The sequence below is a fragment of the Sander lucioperca genome, chromosome 14 (assembly GCF_008315115.2).
Source record: "Sander lucioperca isolate FBNREF2018 chromosome 14, SLUC_FBN_1.2, whole genome shotgun sequence".
Lineage (NCBI taxonomy): Eukaryota > Metazoa > Chordata > Actinopteri > Perciformes > Percidae > Sander > Sander lucioperca.
In genome coordinates, this window is record NC_050186.1 from 20,072,286 (window position 1) to 20,098,651 (window position 26,366).

A 26,366-nucleotide genomic window follows, 5' to 3' on the forward strand; every position below is an offset into this window, starting at 1 on the left:
AAAGGCAAAAAATACATAGTGTACTTTTCAGAGTTGACTCATAAGGCCAGCTGGCTTTTTTACAGCAGATATTTCACATATCTAATCAAGTATGCTGTAACGAACATACAAGTTCATATGTATGTTGTACTTAAATTCTTTTTTTTTTTGGGGGGGCTCTTTCTCAATCTTGAAAAACATATTATTCCGCACAGTACAGTATACATGTATCTTTCTCCTCAGATGTCTTTAAGGACAACCTTACATGCCTATTAAAAATAACTGGCAGTAAAATGATTTGTAACAAGCAGATTGTACTAACTGCAATTCTGAGTAAACTGAAGGTTAAAAATAAAACTCAAGAGTTAATACTTCCAGAAAGGTTTCCTTTCCTTCACCTGTGCAAGGGGAGTAAGCTAAGGCCTGTGATGGGATCTGTGACACACCTCTCAACCAGCTGAAGATAGGTGAGGTTCTCTTTTGTGTTTGGGTCAAAGAAGCCCTTGGTGTCATCATTAGCGTCAGACAGAATCTTGTTCATTTCTTCATCAAAGTAACCTCTTGTATATGCTACCTGAACAGGCACTCTGTGACTGTGCACTGGGTCAATTATGCCTCCTGTAGCAATTTGTGCTTCAAGGAGACGAATTCCATGATCTTTGACAATAAGATCTTTTTTCAAGGCTTGGAACAACGAAATTGTGTTTCCAGTGTGGGGATCTCTGTATCCTGTAACAGCCCTTTCTGCTGAAAGCAGTTTATTTTTCCACTCACTGCCAACCACTCTTTGAGCCACAGCTTCTTCTACAGAAAGTCTCTTGTTGTTTACTGGGTCGATAACAAAGCCAGTGGCAGCTTGTGCTTCCAGCAGAACCAGAGAAGTACCAGGAGTTAGCAGGCCTTTGCTTTTGGCTTCATATATACTCAGGGTCTCTTTGGTGGACTGCAGGTACACTCCTGCAATGCTGTTAGTTCCCTTTAAGTACTTACGTACTGAGTCCATTTCACTTACTTCTGTCACTGTGACTTTTCCAGCAGTAAGATTTTTGTAGAGGTCCTCATTGATGATTTTTGATTCAAGCAACTCATTGGCAGTGACATCCTTTCTGATTCCATGGAAGTTTTGAACTTCAGTTGTCTCTGTAACTGTAGTGGTGATGGTAGTTGTGCTGCTATCCACTTTTGTTTCTGGTGGTTGGCACATGACAAGTGATGACGGTGAGGTTGTTGTGGTCTGCTGCTGAATGATTGTCAGGATAATTTCCAAGAAGCGTTCAACTGTGATAGATCCAGACTTGTACTGTTGCACGAGCTCTCTCCTCTTCTCCTCAGTGATGTATTTGGAGTAGAGCAGATCCCACAGAGACACTGATGTGCCATGGTATTTCCCTCCTGCTCTGGTTGTCATTGTAGATTTCAAAATGAGTTTTGTTGCCTCATCAACAAAGAAATAAAACTCGCCTTTCTTTGCAATCACCAGTAAGCTAAGGCCTGTGATGGGATCTGTGACACACCTCTCTACCAGCTGAAGATAGGTGAGGTTCTCTTGGGTGTTGGGGTCAAAGAAGCCCTTGGTGTCATCATCTGGGTCAGACAGTATCTTATTCATTTCTTCATCAAAGTAACCTCTTGCATATGCTACCTGAACAGGCACTCTGTGACTGTGCACTGGGTCAATGATGCCTCCTGTGGCAATTTGCGCTTCAAGGAGACGAATTCCATGATCTTTCACAATAAGATCTTTTTTCAAGGCTTGGAACAACGAAATTGTGTTTCCAGTGTGGGGATCTCTGTATCCTGTAACAGCCCTTTCTGCTGAAAGCAGTTTATTTTTCCACTCACTGCCAACCACTCTTTGAGCCACAGCTTCCTCTACAGAAAGTCTCTTGTTGTTTACTGGGTCGATAACAAAGCCAGTGGCAGCTTGTGCTTCCAGCAGAACCAGAGAAGTACCAGGAGTTAGCAGGCCTTTGCTTTTGGCTTCATATATACTCAGGGTCTCTTTGGTGGACTGCAGGTACACTCCTGCAATGCTGTTAGTTCCCTTTAAGTACTTACGTACTGAGTCCATTTCACTTACTTCTGTCACTGTGACTTTTCCAGCAGTAAGATTTTTGTAGAGGTCCTCATTGATGATTTTTGATTCAAGCAACTCATTGGCAGTGACATCCTTTCTGATTCCATGGAAGTTTTGAACTTCAGTTGTCTCTGTAACTGTAGTGGTGATGGTAGTTGTGCTGCTATCCACTTTTGTTTCTGGTGGTTGGCACATGACAAGTGATGACGGTGAGGTTGTTGTGGTCTGCTGCTGAATGATTGTCAGGATAATTTCCAAGAAGCGTTCAACTGTGATAGATCCAGACTTGTACTGTTGCACGAGCTCTCTCCTCTTCTCCTCAGTGATGTATTTGGAGTAGAGCAGATCCCACAGAGACACTGATGTGCCATGGTATTTCCCTCCTGCTCTGGTTGTCATTGTAGATTTCAAAATGAGTTTTGTTGCCTCATCAACAAAGAAATAAAACTCGCCTTTCTTTGCAATCACCAGTAAGCTAAGGCCTGTGATGGGATCTGTGACACACCTCTCTACCAGCTGAAGATAGGTGAGGTTCTCTTGGGTGTTGGGGTCAAAGAAGCCCTTGGTGTCATCATCTGGGTCAGACAGTATCTTATTCATTTCTTCATCAAAGTAACCTCTTGCATATGCTACCTGAACAGGCACTCTGTGACTGTGCACTGGGTCAATGATGCCTCCTGTGGCAATTTGCGCTTCAAGGAGACGAATTCCATGATCTTTCACAATAAGATCTTTTTTCAAGGCTTGGAACAACGAAATTGTGTTTCCAGTGTGGGGATCTCTGTATCCTGTAACAGCCCTTTCTGCTGAAAGCAGTTTATTTTTCCACTCACTGCCAACCACTCTTTGAGCCACAGCTTCCTCTACAGAAAGTCTCTTGTTGTTTACTGGGTCGATAACAAAGCCAGTGGCAGCTTGTGCTTCCAGCAGAACCAGAGAAGTACCAGGAGTTAGCAGGCCTTTGCTTTTGGCTTCATATATACTCAGGGTCTCTTTGGTGGACTGCAGGTACACTCCTGCAATGCTGTTAGTTCCCTTTAAGTACTTACGTACTGAGTCCATTTCACTTACTTCTGTCACTGTGACTTTTCCAGCAGTAAGATTTTTGTAGAGGTCCTCATTGATGATTTTTGATTCAAGCAACTCATTGGCAGTGACATCCTTTCTGATTCCATGGAAGTTTTGAACTTCAGTTGTCTCTGTAACTGTAGTGGTGATGGTAGTTGTGCTGCTATCCACTTTTGTTTCTGGTGGTTGGCACATGACAAGTGATGACGGTGAGGTTGTTGTGGTCTGCTGCTGAATGATTGTCAGGATAATTTCCAAGAAGCGTTCAACTGTGATAGATCCAGACTTGTACTGTTGCACGAGCTCTCTCCTCTTCTCCTCAGTGATGTATTTGGAGTAGAGCAGATCCCACAGAGACACTGATGTGCCATGGTATTTCCCTCCTGCTCTGGTTGTCATTGTAGATTTCAAAATGAGTTTTGTTGCCTCATCAACAAAGAAATAAAACTCGCCTTTCTTTGCAATCACCAGTAAGCTAAGGCCTGTGATGGGATCTGTGACACACCTCTCTACCAGCTGAAGATAGGTGAGGTTCTCTTGGGTGTTGGGGTCAAAGAAGCCCTTGGTGTCATCATCTGGGTCAGACAGTATCTTATTCATTTCTTCATCAAAGTAACCTCTTGCATATGCTACCTGAACAGGCACTCTGTGACTGTGCACTGGGTCAATGATGCCTCCTGTGGCAATTTGCGCTTCAAGGAGACGAATTCCATGATCTTTCACAATAAGATCTTTTTTCAAGGCTTGGAACAACGAAATTGTGTTTCCAGTGTGGGGATCTCTGTATCCTGTAACAGCCCTTTCTGCTGAAAGCAGTTTATTTTTCCACTCACTGCCAACCACTCTTTGAGCCACAGCTTCCTCTACAGAAAGTCTCTTGTTGTTTACTGGGTCGATAACAAAGCCAGTGGCAGCTTGTGCTTCCAGCAGAACCAGAGAAGTACCAGGAGTTAGCAGGCCTTTGCTTTTGGCTTCATATATACTCAGGGTCTCTTTGGTGGACTGCAGGTACACTCCTGCAATGCTGTTAGTTCCCTTTAAGTACTTACGTACTGAGTCCATTTCACTTACTTCTGTCACTGTGACTTTTCCAGCAGTAAGATTTTTGTAGAGGTCCTCATTGATGATTTTTGATTCAAGCAACTCATTGGCAGTGACATCCTTTCTGATTCCATGGAAGTTTTGAACTTCAGTTGTCTCTGTAACTGTAGTGGTGATGGTAGTTGTGCTGCTATCCACTTTTGTTTCTGGTGGTTGGCACATGACAAGTGATGACGGTGAGGTTGTTGTGGTCTGCTGCTGAATGATTGTCAGGATAATTTCCAAGAAGCGTTCAACTGTGATAGATCCAGACTTGTACTGTTGCACGAGCTCTCTCCTCTTCTCCTCAGTGATGTATTTGGAGTAGAGCAGATCCCACAGAGACACTGATGTGCCATGGTATTTCCCTCCTGCTCTGGTTGTCATTGTAGATTTCAAAATGAGTTTTGTTGCCTCATCAACAAAGAAATAAAACTCGCCTTTCTTTGCAATCACCAGTAAGCTAAGGCCTGTGATGGGATCTGTGACACACCTCTCTACCAGCTGAAGATAGGTGAGGTTCTCTTGGGTGTTGGGGTCAAAGAAGCCCTTGGTGTCATCATCTGGGTCAGACAGTATCTTATTCATTTCTTCATCAAAGTAACCTCTTGCATATGCTACCTGAACAGGCACTCTGTGACTGTGCACTGGGTCAATGATGCCTCCTGTGGCAATTTGCGCTTCAAGGAGACGAATTCCATGATCTTTCACAATAAGATCTTTTTTCAAGGCTTGGAACAACGAAATTGTGTTTCCAGTGTGGGGATCTCTGTATCCTGTAACAGCCCTTTCTGCTGAAAGCAGTTTATTTTTCCACTCACTGCCAACCACTCTTTGAGCCACAGCTTCCTCTACAGAAAGTCTCTTGTTGTTTACTGGGTCGATAACAAAGCCAGTGGCAGCTTGTGCTTCCAGCAGAACCAGAGAAGTACCAGGAGTTAGCAGGCCTTTGCTTTTGGCTTCATATATACTCAGGGTCTCTTTGGTGGACTGCAGGTACACTCCTGCAATGCTGTTAGTTCCCTTTAAGTACTTACGTACTGAGTCCATTTCACTTACTTCTGTCACTGTGACTTTTCCAGCAGTAAGATTTTTGTAGAGGTCCTCATTGATGATTTTTGATTCAAGCAACTCATTGGCAGTGACATCCTTTCTGATTCCATGGAAGTTTTGAACTTCAGTTGTCTCTGTAACTGTAGTGGTGATGGTAGTTGTGCTGCTATCCACTTTTGTTTCTGGTGGTTGGCACATGACAAGTGATGACGGTGAGGTTGTTGTGGTCTGCTGCTGAATGATTGTCAGGATAATTTCCAAGAAGCGTTCAACTGTGATAGATCCAGACTTGTACTGTTGCACGAGCTCTCTCCTCTTCTCCTCAGTGATGTATTTGGAGTAGAGCAGATCCCACAGAGACACTGATGTGCCATGGTATTTCCCTCCTGCTCTGGTTGTCATTGTAGATTTCAAAATGAGTTTTGTTGCCTCATCAACAAAGAAATAAAACTCGCCTTTCTTTGCAATCACCAGTAAGCTAAGGCCTGTGATGGGATCTGTGACACACCTCTCTACCAGCTGAAGATAGGTGAGGTTCTCTTGGGTGTTGGGGTCAAAGAAGCCCTTGGTGTCATCATCTGGGTCAGACAGTATCTTATTCATTTCTTCATCAAAGTAACCTCTTGCATATGCTACCTGAACAGGCACTCTGTGACTGTGCACTGGGTCAATGATGCCTCCTGTGGCAATTTGCGCTTCAAGGAGACGAATTCCATGATCTTTCACAATAAGATCTTTTTTCAAGGCTTGGAACAACGAAATTGTGTTTCCAGTGTGGGGATCTCTGTATCCCTGTAACAGCCCTTTCTGCTGAAAGCAGTTTATTTTTCCACTCACTGCCAACCACTCTTTGAGCCACAGCTTCCTCTACAGAAAGTCTCTTGTTGTTTACTGGGTCGATAACAAAGCCAGTGGCAGCTTGTGCTTCCAGCAGAACCAGAGAAGTACCAGGAGTTAGCAGGCCTTTGCTTTTGGCTTCATATATACTCAGGGTCTCTTTGGTGGACTGCAGGTACACTCCTGCAATGCTGTTAGTTCCCTTTAAGTACTTACGTACTGAGTCCATTTCACTTACTTCTGTCACTGTGACTTTTCCAGCAGTAAGATTTTTGTAGAGGTCCTCATTGATGATTTTTGATTCAAGCAACTCATTGGCAGTGACATCCTTTCTGATTCCATGGAAGTTTTGAACTTCAGTTGTCTCTGTAACTGTAGTGGTGATGGTAGTTGTGCTGCTATCCACTTTTGTTTCTGGTGGTTGGCACATGACAAGTGATGACGGTGAGGTTGTTGTGGTCTGCTGCTGAATGATTGTCAGGATAATTTCCAAGAAGCGTTCAACTGTGATAGATCCAGACTTGTACTGTTGCACGAGCTCTCTCCTCTTCTCCTCAGTGATGTATTTGGAGTAGAGCAGATCCCACAGAGACACTGATGTGCCATGGTATTTCCCTCCTGCTCTGGTTGTCATTGTAGATTTCAAAATGAGTTTTGTTGCCTCATCAACAAAGAAATAAAACTCGCCTTTCTTTGCAATCACCAGTAAGCTAAGGCCTGTGATGGGATCTGTGACACACCTCTCTACCAGCTGAAGATAGGTGAGGTTCTCTTGGGTGTTGGGGTCAAAGAAGCCCTTGGTGTCATCATCTGGGTCAGACAGTATCTTATTCATTTCTTCATCAAAGTAACCTCTTGCATATGCTACCTGAACAGGCACTCTGTGACTGTGCACTGGGTCAATGATGCCTCCTGTGGCAATTTGCGCTTCAAGGAGACGAATTCCATGATCTTTCACAATAAGATCTTTTTTCAAGGCTTGGAACAACGAAATTGTGTTTCCGTTGTGGGATCTCTGTATCCTGTAACAGCCCTTTCTGCTGAAAGCAGTTTATTTTTCCACTCACTGCCAACCACTCTTTGAGCCACAGCTTCCTCTACAGAAAGTCTCTTGTTGTTTACTGGGTCGATAACAAAGCCAGTGGCAGCTTGTGCTTCCAGCAGAACCAGAGAAGTACCAGGAGTTAGCAGGCCTTTGCTTTTGGCTTCATATATACTCAGGGTCTCTTTGGTGGACTGCAGGTACACTCCTGCAATGCTGTTAGTTCCCTTTAAGTACTTACGTACTGAGTCCATTTCACTTACTTCTGTCACTGTGACTTTTCCAGCAGTAAGATTTTTGTAGAGGTCCTCATTGATGATTTTTGATTCAAGCAACTCATTGGCAGTGACATCCTTTCTGATTCCATGGAAGTTTTGAACTTCAGTTGTCTCTGTAACTGTAGTGGTGATGGTAGTTGTGCTGCTATCCACTTTTGTTTCTGGTGGTTGGCACATGACAAGTGATGACGGTGAGGTTGTTGTGGTCTGCTGCTGAATGATTGTCAGGATAATTTCCAAGAAGCGTTCAACTGTGATAGATCCAGACTTGTACTGTTGCACGAGCTCTCTCCTCTTCTCCTCAGTGATGTATTTGGAGTAGAGCAGATCCCACAGAGACACTGATGTGCCATGGTATTTCCCTCCTGCTCTGGTTGTCATTGTAGATTTCAAAATGAGTTTTGTTGCCTCATCAACAAAGAAATAAAACTCGCCTTTCTTTGCAATCACCAGTAAGCTAAGGCCTGTGATGGGATCTGTGACACACCTCTCTACCAGCTGAAGATAGGTGAGGTTCTCTTGGGTGTTGGGGTCAAAGAAGCCCTTGGTGTCATCATCTGGGTCAGACAGTATCTTATTCATTTCTTCATCAAAGTAACCTCTTGCATATGCTACCTGAACAGGCACTCTGTGACTGTGCACTGGGTCAATGATGCCTCCTGTGGCAATTTGCGCTTCAAGGAGACGAATTCCATGATCTTTCACAATAAGATCTTTTTTCAAGGCTTGGAACAACGAAATTGTGTTTCCAGTGTGGGGATCTCTGTATCCTGTAACAGCCCTTTCTGCTGAAAGCAGTTTATTTTTCCACTCACTGCCAACCACTCTTTGAGCCACAGCTTCCTCTACAGAAAGTCTCTTGTTGTTTACTGGGTCGATAACAAAGCCAGTGGCAGCTTGTGCTTCCAGCAGAACCAGAGAAGTACCAGGAGTTAGCAGGCCTTTGCTTTTGGCTTCATATATACTCAGGGTCTCTTTGGTGGACTGCAGGTACACTCCTGCAATGCTGTTAGTTCCCTTTAAGTACTTACGTACTGAGTCCATTTCACTTACTTCTGTCACTGTGACTTTTCCAGCAGTAAGATTTTTGTAGAGGTCCTCATTGATGATTTTTGATTCAAGCAACTCATTGGCAGTGACATCCTTTCTGATTCCATGGAAGTTTTGAACTTCAGTTGTCTCTGTAACTGTAGTGGTGATGGTAGTTGTGCTGCTATCCACTTTTGTTTCTGGTGGTTGGCACATGACAAGTGATGACGGTGAGGTTGTTGTGGTCTGCTGCTGAATGATTGTCAGGATAATTTCCAAGAAGCGTTCAACTGTGATAGATCCAGACTTGTACTGTTGCACGAGCTCTCTCCTCTTCTCCTCAGTGATGTATTTGGAGTAGAGCAGATCCCACAGAGACACTGATGTGCCATGGTATTTCCCTCCTGCTCTGGTTGTCATTGTAGATTTCAAAATGAGTTTTGTTGCCTCATCAACAAAGAAATAAAACTCGCCTTTCTTTGCAATCACCAGTAAGCTAAGGCCTGTGATGGGATCTGTGACACACCTCTCTACCAGCTGAAGATAGGTGAGGTTCTCTTGGGTGTTGGGGTCAAAGAAGCCCTTGGTGTCATCATCTGGGTCAGACAGTATCTTATTCATTTCTTCATCAAAGTAACCTCTTGCATATGCTACCTGAACAGGCACTCTGTGACTGTGCACTGGGTCAATGATGCCTCCTGTGGCAATTTGCGCTTCAAGGAGACGAATTCCATGATCTTTCACAATAAGATCTTTTTTCAAGGCTTGGAACAAGGAAATTGTGTTTCCGTTGTGAGGATCTCTATATCCTGTAACAGCCCTTTCTGCTGAAAGCAGTTTATTTTTCCACTCACTGCCAACCACTCTTTGAGCCACAGCTTCCTCTACAGAAAGTCTCTTGTTGTTTACTGGGTCGATAACAAAGCCAGTGGCAGCTTGTGCTTCCAGCAGAACCAGAGAAGTACCAGGAGTTAGCAGGCCTTTGCTTTTGGCTTCATATATACTCAGGGTCTCTTTGGTGGACTGCAGGTACACTCCTGCAATGCTGTTAGTTCCCTTTAAGTACTTACGTACTGAGTCCATTTCACTTACTTCTGTCACTGTGACTTTTCCAGCAGTAAGATTTTTGTAGAGGTCCTCATTGATGATTTTTGATTCAAGCAACTCATTGGCAGTGACATCCTTTCTGATTCCATGGAAGTTTTGAACTTCAGTTGTCTCTGTAACTATAGTGGTGATGGTAGTTGTGCTGCTATCCACTTTTGTTTCTGGTGGTTGGCACATGACAAGTGATGACGGTGAGGTTGTTGTGGTCTGCTGCTGAATGATTGTCAGGATAATTTCCAAGAAGCGTTCAATTGTGATAGATCCAGACTTGTACTGTTGCACGAGCTCTCTCCTCTTCTCCTCAGTGATGTATTTGGAGTAGAGCAGATCCCACAGAGACACTGTTGTGCCATGGTATTTCCCTCCTGCTCTGGTTGTTGTTGTAGTTTTTAAAATCAGTTTAGTTGCCTCATCAATAAAGAAATAAAACTCACCTTTCTTTACGATGGACAATAAGTTGAGGCCTGTGATTGGGTCTTTAACACATCTCTCAATCAGCTGGAGATAGGTAAGGTTATCTTGAGTGTTAGGATCAAAGAAGCCCTTGGTGTCATCATCAGGGTCAGACAGAATCTCATGCATTTCTTCATCAAAGTAACCTCTTTGGTATGCTATTTGTACAGGCACTCTGTGACTGTGGACTGGGTCAATTATGCCTCCTGTGGCAATTTGTGCTTCAAGGAGACGGATTCCATGATCTTTCACAATAAGATCTTTTTTCAAGGCCTGGAACAAAGAAATTGTGTTTCCAGTGTAGGGATCTTTGTACCCTGTAACTGCTCTTTCTGCTGAAAGCAGTTTCTTTTTCCACTCACTGCCAACCACTCCTTGAGCCACAGCTTCCTCTACAGAAAGTTTTTTGTTGTTCACTGGATCGATGACAAAACCAGTGGCAGCTTGTGCCTCCAGCAGCACAAGAGATGTACCAGGGGTCAGCAGGCTTTTGGTTTTGGCTTCGTAGATGCTCATAACTTTCTTTGTAGATTCAACTCTGACACCTGCTATACAGTTTGTAGCTCCAAGGTACTTCTGAATCGATTCCATTTTGTCAACATTTTCTTCAGTTACCTTTCCTTGTATAATCTGTGTGAAAAGTTCCTTTGAGATAATCTTTGACTCATACAACTCACTGGCTGAGACCTGCTTTCTTAGTCCTTTGAACTTTCTTTCTTTGGATGATACCTCAGTAATGATTACAGTGAGTATTTCAATGATCTCCTCTATTGTCATGGTTTTTGTTTTGTATTGTTGTATGAGCTGCTCCCTTTTTTGTTCTGATATGTATTCAGAGACCAGCACTTCCCACAATGTCACCTTTTTGTTTTTAAATTTTCCAGCATCCATTGCGATCGGTTTATTTTTGAAAGCAAGCTCTATTTGCTCATCTGTGTGAAATACATGGGATTCCTCTTGATACAGGGATAGAAGAAGTAGCCCAGTTTTTGGATCCTTCTCGCATCGCTTTATCAGCTGAAGGTAAGTGAGGTTTTCTTTGGTGTTTGGATCAAAGAATCCCTTTGCATCATCAGTCGGGTTCAACAGAATTTTGCTTATTTCTTCATCTAGATATCCCTTTTTAATAGCAACATGAACAGGTAGCCTGTGACTTTGATTTGGGTCAATGATTCCTCCAGTTGCTATCTGTGCCTCGAGAAGACGAATGCCATCACTTCTTGCAATCAGCTGTTCATCCATGGCTTCAAAAAGTGATATGGTTGCATCTGTGTATGGATCTTTGTAGCCAGTGACTGCTCGTTCGGCTGAGAGAAGTTGCTCATGTACATCTGGTCCGATTACTTTCTCTCTTGCTGCCTCATCAACAGCATAGAACTTGTTTTTTAAAGGATCGATCACCCATCCTGTTGCAGCCTGCGCTTCAAGCAGTACAAGTGCAGTGCCAGGTGTCAACAGATCTTCCTTCTTTGCTTCATATATACTCATTACTTTCTGGGATGGATGAACCTTAATTCCAGCAATGCTTCCTGTTCCCTTCAGGTATCCTCTCACAGGCTCACGTTTGATCACTTCTTCAAGAGGGAGTTTTCCTTCTTTCACCTGTTTGAATGTATCTGCATCAATGATATCAGAATCCAGTAGTTGTTGAGCAGAGACAGGTTTTCTCAGGCCCATTATCGTTTTGTGTGTTTCACTCTCCAGTTTTTCAATGGTGGAAATCACTAATGTGATTATGGTTTGTGTGTTTATCTTCCTTGTTCTGTATTTATCAAAGAATTCAAGCTGCTGATCCTCTGTAAAATACCCAGAGTGGATCAAGTCCCATAGAGAAACAGATTTTCCTGAGTACCGTCCTACCGATATGCTCACAGCTGTCTTTTCAAACTCTTGCTTTATCTCAGTGTTAGTGTACATGTTTGCCTTTGTTTCTGTAGTTTTCGGTTTGTCATTCATTGACAGCAGAAGCAGTCCTGTTTCCTCATCTTTTACACATCTACTCAACATCTCCATGTATGTCAGATTGTGTTGTGTCTTTGGATCAAAAAAGCCCTTTGTGTCATCAGTTGGGTCTGATAGGATCTGATAAAATTCCGCATCAAAATATCCTTTCCTGTATGCAACCTTAAGGGGTAAGTGAAGACACTTCAAAGGATCAATGATTCCACCTGTAGCAAGCTGGGCCTCAAGTAAACGGATGCCATGCTGCTTGATAATTAGATCCTTTTGCAAAGCTTGGAAAAGTGAGATCTTTTGACCAGTGTATGGATCTGTGTAACCAGTGACAGCCCTCTCTGCAGACAAAAGCTTGTCATGCATCTCTGGACCAATTACCTTCTCTCTGAGAGCTTGCTCCACTGTCAGTTTTTGGTTTTTCAAAGGATCAACAATGAAACCTGTGGCTGCTTGTGCTTCAAGGAGGCAAAGAGCAGTGCCAGGTGTGAGAATGCCAACTCTCTGTGCCTCATAGATGCTCAGCTTCTGATTTGAGGGTTGTAGTATCACCCCAGCCACACAACTTTTCCCTTGTAGGTAAGCTCTCACACTGTCCATTTTCATCACATCGGTGCTTGTCATCTTTCCCTCGACCAAACTGTTGTATGTTTTTTCATCCACAATTTCAAGCTCCAAAAGATCCACAACAGAGACCTCTCCTCTGAGACCTTTAATGTTCAGTCCTGCTTGCCGTTTTATCTCCTTACTCTCAATGATCTCTAAAATGGTGACAGTGAGTTGCTCAACTGTGATTTTCCTTGTCTTGAAGAGCTTGAAAAATTCCTGTCTTTTGTCCTCAGTCAGATACTCTGAATTGATAAGATCCCACAGTGTTGTGTGCTTGCCATTAAACCTGCCATACTTAACAGTAACTGTTGTTGTTTTGAACGTTTCCCTTATGTTATCATCTATGGAAATTTTGTTACTTTTGCTTTTGAGTGGCAAGAGGCACAGACCTGTACTGGGATCTCTGACACATCTAGCCATGAGTTGCAAGTATGTCAGGTTCTCAAGGGTGTTGGGATCAAAGAATCCTTTGGTGTCATCACTTGGATCAATCAGGATCTCATTCATTTCCTCATTAAAGTATCCCTTCTTATAGGCCACATGGACTGGAATGCGATGGCTGTTCACTGGGTCAATAATCCCACCGGTCGCAATTTGTGCTTCCAGGAGCCGAATCCCATGGTCTTTTAGGATGAGATCTTTTTGCATGGCTTGGAACAAAGAGATTATTTTGCCATCATATGGATTCTTGTACCCAGTGACCGCTTTCTCTGCTGAGCGCAATTTGTGACAGACATCAGGCCCCACTATCTTTGCTTTGACAGCATCATCCACTGAAAACTTCCTGTTTCCAATAGGGTCTATTATGAACCCTGTTGCTGCCTGTGCTTCCAGTAGAATCAGAGCAGTTCCTGGCATCAGCTTTCCTTTTTGTTTGGCCTGGTAGATGGTCATGATTTGAGAATCAGGAAGCAGAATGCCTGCGATGCTGTCTTTACCCTGTAGGTACATATTGACATTTTCATCTTTTATCACATCCTTCACTGACACTTTTCCCTTTTTCAGATCCTCCAGAACCTCCTTACTTATGATATCTGCTTCCTCAAGCTGTTTGGCTGTGACGTTTTCTCTGATGCCTTCAAAGATGACATTCGTTGTTTTCACAGAATTTTCTATGATTTCCAGAACCGTTGTGATAATGGTCTTGATATTGAGCTTCCCTTCTCTGTACTTTTGAATGATGTCTCGCCTCTGGTGTTCATCAAAGTATTCTGACATCAGGAGTTCCCACAGAGATACTGTCTTCCCCATGTACTTTCCACATACCACATTTACCTTCTCCTCTTTGAAGGCCATTTTAGTTTGATTGTCAATAAAGTTGAAATTCAGCTTGTCTGACTTATCAAGGATAGGAAGGAGGCACAGTCCAGTGATGGGATCAATGACACACCTTTCCATCAGCTGAAGGTAAGTTAGATTATCTTCTGTGTTTGGGTCAAAGAAACCCTTCGTGTCATCCCCTGGATGCTCTAGTATGGCATTCATTTCTTCATTGAAATAACCTCTCTTGAAGGCCACTTCCGTTGGTAGTCTATGACTGTTGATCGGGTCTATTATTCCACCTGTAGCGATTTGCGCCTCAAGTAGGCGTATTCCATGTTCCCCAACGATGAGTTCTTTTTCCATTGCTTGAAACAGAGATATAGTTTCACCTGAGTATGGGTCTTTGTATCCAGTAACTGCTCGCTCAGCAGAACGCAGCTTTGCGTGATATTCTGGGCCAAAAACTTTGTTTTTGATGGCCTCATCCACAGTGAACGTTTTGTTTTCTACAGGATCAATCATGAATCCAGTCGCAGCTTGTGCCTCCAGTAGAACGAGTGCTGTTCCAGGCATCAATATGCCTTTCTTCATGGCTTGATAAATGCTCATTCTCTGATTGGATGAGAGTATAGCAATGCCTGCGATGCTGCCTTTGCCATTCAGGTACTCTTTAACTGTTTCCATCAACATCACATCCTGTGTAGTGGTCTTTCCCTTCTGTAGGTCATCAAATGTTTTTTTGTCAATGATCTTTGATGCAAGGAGTTCAGTGGAGGAAATACCTCTTCGCAGACCTTTGAAGGTTATGCAAACAGGAAGGAGCAACAAGCCTGTATCAGGCTCCACCGTGCATTTCTCTAGCAGGTTGTGGTAGTTAAGATTTTCTTGCAAGCTTGGATTGTAGAACACTTTCAGCTCTGACATCTGGTCATTGAGCAAACCTTTTTCATAGTAGCCCTTTTGAATCGCAGATTCAACTGAAATATTTGACTTTTCAACAGGATCAAACAAGCCTTGTGTGGCGATTTGTGCTTCCAGCAGCCTCAATCCATAATCTCTTGAAACTAAATCTTTTTGCATAGCTTGATATACAGATATCATTTGGTTTGTGTAGGGGTCTAAATAGCCCCTGACAGCTTTCTCTGCTGTGAGGAGTTTCTCTTTCATTTCCGGGCCAACTATTCCCTCCTTAACAGCATCTGCAACAGGAAGTATTCGATTGTTAATTGGGTCTACGATACCTACTGTGGCCGCTTGTGCTTCAAGCAGGGCTAATGCTGTTCCTGGCTTAAGCAGACGTTTCTTCATGGCTTGATATATGGTTATCTTCTCCCTTGTTTTTTCCAGGAAGACGCCAGCCACAGGTCCGTGGACTTCTGTGCAGCCATTTTGCTTAGAGTCCATCTTGGCCTATAGAGCTGTATAACACAAAAACAGTTGCTTAAATTTGTTTGGATAATGCATGCATTGTCTGTAAGTACCACAACATTTTTTTCTGTCCACTACAAAAATTTTATAGATACAGAGATTCTTATCAAGACACTGGGTTGAAATAAGCTGCACATTTGTTGGTAAATATACTCTGTTACCAATTTGGTACTACTTGCTAGTAATTAATTCACAGCCATGCTATAAATCTTACCTTCATGACGTTCATACTGTTCGTTTTTGTTAAAACTGTTTTATAGAGGTGTTGATTTAATTGCATGGGCATTTTGAAAGCTGTAGTTTATGTTGCTGGTTAATTGTGTTGTGTTACACTGAGAGATGCTTCGAAACACGTCTCTTTATAACACAATACAATTCAGTAGCTCTACAGCCTCCAAAATGACTAGAAAGTTAAATGGACACCACTCTAAACCAGTTTCAACAAAAAAAACAATATATTACCTTTAAGAAGGTGCTTTGCACCTAAATCTGATCAAATATATGCATCATATACATATTATTCAGCAGTATCCAAATGTATGTGTATGTTTTGTAAAATGAATTTCTTCGACTTTTAGTGGACAGTAAGGTCCACATATATATCTTATTGAAATTTTAGGATGTAAGCAGCTGTTGAAATTACTAAATCCCACAGAAACCAAAGTAGGAATTATTTGTAATACTTTTGCATTATCCTGCAGTTGTTTTGCATATCTTAAAATGTATTCTCACTGTTCTCTCTGCTAACTTCACGTTTGACACTGTTTCTTTTTTTGTAAACCCTGCTGCATTATGCTACATAAGTTAAAATCAAATGCAAAGATTGCTTGATTCCAAGCTTCTATTGTCAATTATTTATAGTCTTTAGAAAAAGTCAAAGTCAAAATGTATTTTATGTAGTGCTTACTCTATGAAGTAAATGCCTAAATTGCTTAAATACCTCGTAAACCCTCCCTAAATGAAGGGAATTGCAGCACACTACAACTTTAAATAATTTATATTTACACTTATACAAATTTACAATTGCAGCGTGTATTTTGTTTTCCCAAGATAATGCAAATAAACACTTTTTCAGGGAATGCTAAAGTACAAACAAATCTTTCCACTCTTAAGGGAATATGTAATATACTGCAGCAAAATACTAGTTGAGTTCAGCAAATAAAGTTTAATAATGACTAACTAAAGCCTTTGAATCACCAGTGTGTGCAATCAAATACAAAGGTAAAACATTTCTTTATACCATTCAATTTTAATCTGATTTCCTCAAAATATTAGTAGCCTTGAGAAATAAAATATATGTTAATGATAACAGAAGGCAATCATGTTTGTTTTCCTTAAAGTCAAAGAAGTGAACTTGATTGGCACCTAAAAGATAAGTTTTACAGTATATGGTCTGTCTTCCAAACCTTTTAGATTCCTTATCAGTCTTTGGGCAGCCTCAGAACTCGGGATCCTCCGGCCTTTCCAAAATCCAGAAAAACGACCAAAGGTCCTGGCTTTTATGGTCAGAATTGCAGGGCTTTGAAACTCCGTCCCTGTAGAGATAAGGCATGTAAAACACATTTTGTTTATCAGTTCTCTTCCTCACAAGCATTTTTATATCGTTATTGCAATCTCTTTCAGCGTTTAGTCTAAGGGCCCTACGGAGGGATAAATGACTCTTTTGCGCCCGACGCAAATCTAAAATGGGTTGGTCTGAAGTAGCTACATTACGGTCCGTGTACTTGGTGGCCAACGGATTTTCGTTTTGAAAGGAAAAAAACAAAAACGAAAAACGGCCAGTTTCCCAATTACCATTAGTAAATAGGAAAACAAAAAAACGGAAAACAACCATTATTCGTTTTTTGTTTTGATATTAAAAAACGGAAAACGAAAAACAATCTCGTTATCCGATTGTCTTTGATGTATTTGTAGATGGAACTTGGAAATTAAAATACGTGTATATAAGTCGTATTTGTCGGTACACGATCCGTTCTGCCTGCACGATCCGTTCTGCACATGCGCAAAATGTTCGCGCATGCGCGGTTGTACGAGGATTTACGACACTGCACGATCTGTTCCACGCTTCCGGTCGACAGCCAAGCTAACGTTAGTTTAGCTAACAGCTAATTCGGCTAACTGCTAGCTGAGACAGCATGTAATAACTTTAAAAGACCCTCAAAATAAAACTTGAAAATAAACGTTGACATATATAACAAACACCTAACATATATAACAGCTGTTACGTCAGTTCTACTTTATTTGTGCTCATTTAAAATACAATCACTCAATACTTGTCTTTATTGTTATTACTGTGAAGTCTTAATTTAGCTGTAGCCTGCTTTTCCCATTACGTTTGAGTTAACGTTATTTTAGACTGAATCTAGCTGTCAGCTAGCGGTTAGCCGAATTAGCTGTTAGCTAAACTAACGTTAGCTTCCCGGTGGAGGCTAGCCATAGGCTAGCGTGGAACAGATCGTGCAGGTCGTATGGATACGTAAAACAGTATTATCTTGCGCATGTGCAGAACGGATCGTGCAGGCAGAACGGATCGTGTACCGACAGTATTCCTTAATTTTGCATTGGTATTTTTTCGTAACCCGGAAGTTACTCCCGCCACGCCAAGACCCGCCCTTCAATAGCATTTATTGGCCAGTACCGCCTGTAAGATCCGTTCTGTGCATGCGCATAATTACGTAGTAGAAAACTAACATTGTCCATGTGCGATTTTTTTTTTTTTTTTTTTTTTAAACATCAACATGTCATTTATTAATATGTATTCGTGTTTAAATTACATATAAACATCTTTTCCTATTCTATGTCCATGTGCGATTTACAGTCTATGTTTGTACCATGTGTCAACACTTTACGACCAAACATTACAACTTTTTTATTAAATTTGTTTTTATTAAATCTTTATTATACAATAGTTATAGCTACAAACATTCGAAACTTGTCACTGATCCAAAACCGTATAGCGACATCGTTGTTGTGTTGTTTACGTTAATGTTTTTACCTTTAATACTTCGTCTTGACTAATAACCATAGACTGTCTATTATTAATGCGATGAAGTGTAAACGTACATAAGTGTCCTTTTGAAGATGGGATGACAGCTCTCCCAGCCACCACTGCTGTATACCACTATAGTAGCTACATGCTAACGGCAGTAAACACTATAGTAGCTACATGCTAACGGTCATCTTAGCTGGCAGTGTTGTTAAATTCTCCCCAATTCCGGGTCACATTCCTGCTGAAACATGTCCGATTGTGTAGTGTTTGGTTCAGAAGCCTTTATCTGTGATTTTTGACGTTAGAAAGTGCTGCTTCGTTCCACTACAATCTAACGTTAGCATACTCATAGCTAACTATTGTAGCTGCATGCTAACGCGACATAGCGGAGCATATAGCTAGCTATGTACGTATGTAGCAGGACTTTGTACCGTAAAAATCACCAATAAAGGCTTCTAAACCAAATACTAAACAAATACAAATACAGTAAAGTGACTGGAATTAGGGGTGAAATGTCCAGCATTGAGCTACATAATAGTTTGCTAGGAGTTAGCTGGTCTCTCACAGAGATCTCATTTGTAGCCCTGTTTTACCCGATACTTTCATAAAAGTACAAACACATGAAGTGAGAGGTACACATGCTTAAACTTTATTAAAAGCATGGTTAACCTGAAGCAGGACGGAGTCATGACTTAAAACGCCAAAGCAAGGATTCTTGCTCAGGCTAGCTAGCGTTAGCAAATTACCTTCAAAGTTGCAAAGAAATGACGAAACGTAAAATTTGAAGCCTTTATTTAATTTGCTACATGGTGTTGTACTGGATGGCCAGACGACGCTCCGTATATCATTAACAGATACTTTAGGCAACTCCAGCAAACACCTTGTAAACTTCATCTCTGCCATCATAACGGTCTACTGTCACTGTCTAATGTTTTCTTCCGGTAACCGGGAATGTCCAAACATCCTTACGCCAATGCGTGCATAGAGCTTTGAAGTTTGCCGGTGTTCGCGCAAGCGTAGAACTGACCAGGCAGTGCACAGAACGGATTTTACAGGCGGTACGGATCGGGTACTGACAAAGGAATAAGATTTATGGTCCGTGTACTTCGTGGCCAACGGATTTTCGTTTTGAAAGGAAAAAAACCAAAACGAAAAACGGCCAGTTTCCCAATTACCATTAGTAAATAGGAAAACAAAAAACGGAAAACAACCCATTATTCGTTTTTTGTTTTGATATTAAAAATCGGAAAACGAAAAACAATCTCGTTATCCGATTGTCTTTGATGTATTTGTAGATGGAACTCGGAAATTAAAATGTGTGTATAAATCGTATTCCTTTTTCCGTACCGCCTGTAAAATCCGTTCTGTGCACTGCCTGATCAGTTCTACGCTTCCGCGAACACCGGCAAACTTCACAGCTCTATGCACGCATTGGCGTAAGGATGTTTGGACATTCCTGGTTACCGGAAGAAAACATTAGACAGTGACAGTAGACCGTTATGATGGCAGAGATGAAGTTTACAAGGTGTTTGCTGGAGTTGCCTAAAGTATATGTTAATGATATACGGAGCGTCGTCTGGCCATCCAGTACAACACCATGTAGCAAATTAAATAAAGACTTAAAATTTTACGTTTCGTCATTTCTTTGCAACTTTGAAGGTAATTTGCTAACGCTAGCTAGCCTGAGCTAGAAGCCTTGCTTTGGTGTTTTAAGTCATGACTCCGTCCTGCTTCAGGTTAACCATGTTTTAAATAAAGTTTAAGCATGTGTATACCTCTCACTTCATGTGTTTGTACTTTTATGAAAGTATCAGGTAAAAACAGGGCTACAAATGAGACCTCTGTGAAAGACCAGCTAACTCCTAGCAAACTATTATGTAGCTCAATGCTGGACATTTCACCCCTAATTCCGGTCACTTTACTGTATTTGTATTTGTTTAGTATTTGGTTTAGAAGCCTTTATTGGTGATTTTTACGGTACAAAGTCCTGCTACATACGTAAATAGCTAGCTATATGCTCCGCTATGTCGCGTTAGCATGCAGCTACAATAGTTAGCTATGAGTATGCTAACGTTAGATTGTAGTGGAACGAAGCAGCACTTTCTAACGTCAAAAATCACAGATAAAGGCTTCTGAACCAAACACTACACAATCGGACATGTTTCAGCAGGAATGTGACCCGGAATTGGGGAGGATTTAACAACATTGCCAGCTAAGATGACCGTTAGCATGTAGCTACTATAGTGTTTACTGCCGTTAGCATGTAGCTACTATAGTGGTATACAGCAGTGGTGGCTGGGAGAGCTGTCATCCCATCTTCAAAAGGACACTTATGTACGTTTACACTTCATCGCATTAATAATAGACAGTCTATGGTTATTAGTCAAGACGAAGTATTAAAGGTAAAAACATTAACGTAAACAACACAACAACGATGTCGCTACACGGTTTTGGATCAGTGACAAGTTTCGAATGTTTGTAGCTATGACTATTGTATAATAAAGATTTAATAAAAAAAGATTTAATAAAAAAGTTGTAATGTTTGGTCGTAAAGTGTTGACACATGTTACTTATATACAGTCTATTTTTACAAATCGCACAGGGACTACGTAATTATCCGCATGCACAGAACGGATCTTACAGGCGGTACTGGCCAATAAATGCTATTGAAGGGCGGATCTTGGCGTGGTGGAAGTAACTTCCGGGTCACGAAAAAAATACCAATGCAAAATTAAGGAATACGACTTATACACACGTATTTTAATTTCCGAGTTCCATCTACAAATACATCAAAGAAAATCGGATAACGAGATTGTTTTTCGTTTTCCGTTTTTTAATATCAAAACAAAAAACGAATAATGGGTTGTTTTCCGTTTTTTGTTTTCCTATTTACTAATGGTAATTGGGAAACAGGCCGTTTTTCGTTTTTGTTTTTTTCTTTTCAAAACGAAAATCCGTTGGCCACAAAGTACACGGACCATTTATACACACATTTTAATTTCCGAGTTCCATCTACAAATACATCAAAGACAATCGGATAACGAGATTGTTTTTCGTTTTCCGTTTTTTAATATCAAAACAAAAAACGAATAATGGGTTGTTTTCCGTTTTTTGTTTTCCTATTTACTAATGGTAATTGGGAAACTGGCCGTTTTTCGTTTTTGTTTTTTTCCTTTCAAAACGAAAATCCGTTGGCCACCAAGTACACGGACCCATTACCCATAGGTGTGGTTTGGGCGTAACGTGCAATAAACCAGTCAGAGCGTTATCTCACATTCCCTTTACAAGCATGCGCGCTTATTCCATGGCGGATTGCTGCAATGGCGGATTTGCTAGGCGCACGCTCTTAATACATCCATGGGTGCACGCCAGAAGTGGTTCACAGCCGAGGAGACCGACGTTTGCTATTGATTCTTCTTTTTGAAAAAATGTAAATAAAGAAATGTCACAAAAACGTACTTTCCAATGTTTTGGGCTCACTCTCACTGAATCACGAGGTTATGAATGCATGGTGATATTTTTGCAATGTAGTCTAACATTAGACCGAGATCTTCTGTCTCTCCTCTCCCGTGCTGCTGCTGGAATACTTGGCTTAAGTGGCATCGGCACATGCAGTTCAACATCACATCTCCTTAAGTACTCTAATATTTCCTCATTTATGTCATCAACACATTCATGATTCATGGAAATGTTGTGTAAAACAAGGTCATATTTTTCCTTGTATTTATGTATGGTTTGCAAAAATGGGAACTGCTGGGTCCGTGTGATGAGAGAAGCAAAGTGTATGCGCGGTGTGCACACTCTACATTACGGCCAAGCATACGCCCTTAAAATAGCATGTGAATATTGCGCCACTGACTTTAGACTAGGTTTTTCCTGGTCTGTGGCGGAATTGTTTTCTGAAACTGCAAAATAGCACTAGGGAACGTTTGCGCCGGAACACGCCTCCTCTTTTTGCTGAACCGCCCCCGGGAGCGCCAGTTCATTTCCTAATTTACCCTGTTGAGGGAAAAGTCCGCTGTGCGTCGGGTGCAAAATAGGAATGATACATGCGTCGGTGTACAAGGTCAATTGCGCTGGGTACAAGATAGGGCCCTAAATGTTTTTTGCACCTGTGTATTTAGCTATTTTATTTACTTATTATTTATTTGTTTTAAAGTGATAGCCTACCATAAAATTCAATTGACACACAAACTCACACACACCTGATATCAGATTAGTTATCAACAAAGACAAAGCACGATTATAATAAGGGTCATATTGATACAATACTGACGTTGTATATGGTACACTCAATCCAATACAAATAGTTTGCCATAAAAGTAAATTACCCAACTAACAAAAAAGAAAATGTTTTTGTCACATGAATAGTATTTCAAGTTTTCCAGACATACTTTTTTGTAGATATATATAAACATATGAATAAAAATATGAATTTACTTAAAAAAATTATGTAATGAAAATGTAATGAAATCTACTTTTAATTAAATAAAAATAGAAAAAGGTCTACCTAGTGAGCACCTCCCAGTAACTTTAACTACATTCAAATCAAGGTCTTTATTACACCTTTTTTTTAATGTGTAGTGCACCTTTCTTCATATGTAATTCCTGCATTAGTACTTGGTGCACTGCACATAGATAAAAATATTGTAATGGTTAACTTTTTCTTCTCATTTTATCATGTCTTTGCAGGGATTAGAAATGAACACTGCCAGTTCATAAACAGGTTTCACAAGCACCATGTATTTGCTTTGGCATGATGAGACGTAATGCTTCGGAACTGGAACAGCCAGAAATGCCCATTGTTGTTACAACAGGTAAGGAAATACTTAAAACACAAACACTGTACAGTTCTTAACACTTTAAACTTCATCATACAGTTCTCAATATTCACCCTCCTTTTATCTTTGTTTTTGGTCTTCAACAACTCCTGAGAGAAATATCTGGTTCTTTAGCTATGCTGTTGACCAGCTAGCCTCTAACTGTGTCTGTCTGCTGTTTGTTGATGGGCAGGTAGTGAGTGTACAGTGTTTTTTTTGTGCATAAAACACATGCATATTGCAGCTGATACAACATTAATTAGCGTTATTTTACGTTTAAATTATCATATTGATTATAGCCACTTAAGCTAAAAAGGGGGTGGGGATTAAATTACAAATATTTCAGTCATACAACTTGCTGCTGCAATGGCGGTAAATGCATCAGTGAAGTTTGATCTAAATCTAGTTTACTTAAATGAATTGTGGCTATATCTTTTTGTATTTTCTTTAAGGATGTTTTTTTCTTTCATATGAAAAGGTTGAAATCAAAAGTAAATAGAAGATACAATAATAATAAAAAGACTAACATTTCAATTACACACAATTCTGTCCTTGGGTTTTGTGGGTTTTAACCTTCAAGTTTGGACATTCCACCACTGTTTTTTTACCTCATACAAATAAGTGGTAAGTAGAAGAAGTAGAATACTAGTTGCTTTTTCCACCCCTTCTGTTGATAGATGGCTGTGTATTTATGATACATGATGTCGTTGCCTCCAGTTGAAAAGAATATTTCCCTCTCAGAAAACAGCTTGTGGCAGGGAACTCTGCCACGAAGTTCAAAAACCTGCTCACTGTTTTAATGCACAACTGAAAGGGTAAATCTAGACAAGGGTCTTTTCTTTACTTTATTACTTCCATGTGTTACTTATTGTGGAAACTCCTTCAGAAAATCACCTTATTTAGCTTTTCTGCACAAGATGGAAATCACTCAGCTGCCATTTATGTGCACAATAGCTTGTGATTAGTTCAAAATGGGGCCCCCTGTCATTTCTAATCTCAGTGGACTAAAGGTGTGTACCATTTTTCACTGCATGCAATGAAACACCTGTGAAGTCACTATTCTGCAGTTACGACATCATAGGTATGGCATTACTGACTGAAGCCTTTGCATTGATACAACGGCAGTCATGCAGTGCTGCAATATCTCTGCCTGCAACTACTGAATGTGCTGTTAGTGATCGTCACCCACTTAGTAAATGTTTGAATGTTTTTTTAAGGTGCTGAACATTTACTTGACATTTATTACACTGTGTCACTTTGCTTATCATATCCTAAAGGCAAATGCATCACCTGCATGAAGCTCAATAGTGTTAACATACTGTAGCTTCACTGTTTACTGTTCAGTCTGCTTTTAGTACTTCTAGTCAAATTCACTTTTCTGCCCCAGGGGAGATTCAATTCAACTCCAATCACTATTTTCCCGTGGGGACAATTTACAGAAGCACTTCGACTTGTACTGTAACACAAGACGAACGCAAGACAGTGTCAGTTAAGTACAACAGAACCCATTTTTAAATACTATAAGTAAACACTTCATCTTAAATTAATCTCTGATATTACATTTTATTATATTGGAATAAAGGGGGGCTTTGCCTTCTGTTACACTTCTTTTTGTCTCAAGAACAACTCTAAGTACCTACAGTACTCTGTGGCCGCTTTATTAGGCACACCTATACAATTGAATGCAATCTAATACTGCTCTTTTATACCATCTATCTATACAAAAGTTTGTAATATTACGCTTTTGTTGACATTGTCAGAAATGTGTTAATTCAATTATATGTTTATTTTTGAGGTCATAGTTAAAGGTGGTGGTGCTGTACTGGACTTCATTATATTGAGACGTGTTTCCATTTTTTTTTTTGGCCCTGTTCTCCCATGAGGGGGGGGCAGAATATTAAGAACGCCTCTAAATATAATGCAATCCAGTACAACACACTAATACTAAAACATATTATTTAATTAACACCTCTATGACAGTGTCAACAAAATAGGCATCCTAAAAGTAAAATTTATGGCAGTGCAGCTGTATTGGATTGCATCAGACTGTACAGGTACAGAAGTATAGATACCCCTCATTATCTATTTGGAATCTATTACTAATGAAATTCTAATTAGGGCTCCAGCCAACGATTCATCTGCTGATTATGTTCTGGATTAATCATTTGGTCTATAAAACAGTGGAAAAGTGGCCGTGTCTTCTTCAGGTATCTTATTTTGTCCGACCAACAGTCAAAAACCCAATATACATTTAATTTACTACTACTACTATTTACAATTAAGAGGCTGGAGCTTGGTGTTTGGCACTTTTGGTAGAAAAATTACTCAAATAATTAATCTATTGTCTAAAAAATTGTTGTCAATTAATTTCCTGTAGATCTATTCATTGTTACAGCTTTCATTCTAAAGACATCGCCGTTACTTTAATAGGTCATGAGACAGTTAAATAATGCTTTCACTCATTCTCTGGTTGCCTTTAACTTTGACGAGAATCTGTCTGAATGACAAGATTGTATTTTTTCACAACTCAGCGGACCTGCCACCTTTGTACCTTGAAGCAAAAGAAGTTGTAGACCAATTTTTAGGATTTACACTATGGTGCAAATTGCCTGTTTGTTCCCACCTTTAGATTCCATACAGTATGCATAGCCCATTGCATCTTATCTATGACACTTTAGTTTTTATCAATGCATTCTTTACAAATATCTCAGCAATACAAGAAACAGGAATGATGAGGCAATGGAGTATCATTTGTTGTTACTCAACAGTTTCTGTAGCTGTGGAAAATGTAGGATTGTCATCATTACAGTATGTGTGTGTCAACAGCCCAGAGGGTGATTTAGACACAATGTTCAGACTTGTCAAATGCCTTAAAAGTGACATACAGGCCTACTTTGTGTAAAACATTATGTTAACAAATGTGGTCAAAGGTAATCACTGAGGAATGTTTGCTTTCCCTTTTTATCAGAAGGGTGTTGGCAGCGAGTGCAAGATACACAGTTATTCACTTTGGGCTATTTCGACACTATCTCAGTCCTACTCTAAAAAAACTACAAGCTGCAGATTAAACATGGTTTTACTTTGGATTAAACAACACTTTCATTGAAAGTCTTAAAGAAGACTGACCATTTTCTTTAGGACCTAAAACCAAAAGAAATTATTGCATTTTCAATCACCAATCTTAAAAGAAATCTGCTCGTACCTGATGTTTGTAGAAAGTCCCACTCTGGTTAGCAGTTTGGTCTCAGCCGGTGTGAGAGACTTTGGGATTTTGAGGTCCCAACATCTCAGAGGTAGTCCT

The 26,366-nt window shown here is 40.6% G+C and overlaps 1 protein-coding gene across 1 annotated transcript; it reads right to left on the minus strand.

Annotated features, from left to right (window-relative positions):
- Nucleotides 1-166: 166 nt before the first annotated feature.
- Nucleotides 167-26,366, minus strand: eppk1 (epiplakin 1). Its single transcript, XM_031295694.2, is given in 5 exon segments — nucleotides 167-6,049; nucleotides 6,051-7,102; nucleotides 7,105-15,238; nucleotides 16,663-16,791; nucleotides 26,268-26,366. Coding segments are annotated over 3 exon segments (14,856 nt in total). The 5' UTR covers nucleotides 15,233-15,238; nucleotides 16,663-16,791; nucleotides 26,268-26,366; the 3' UTR covers nucleotides 167-373.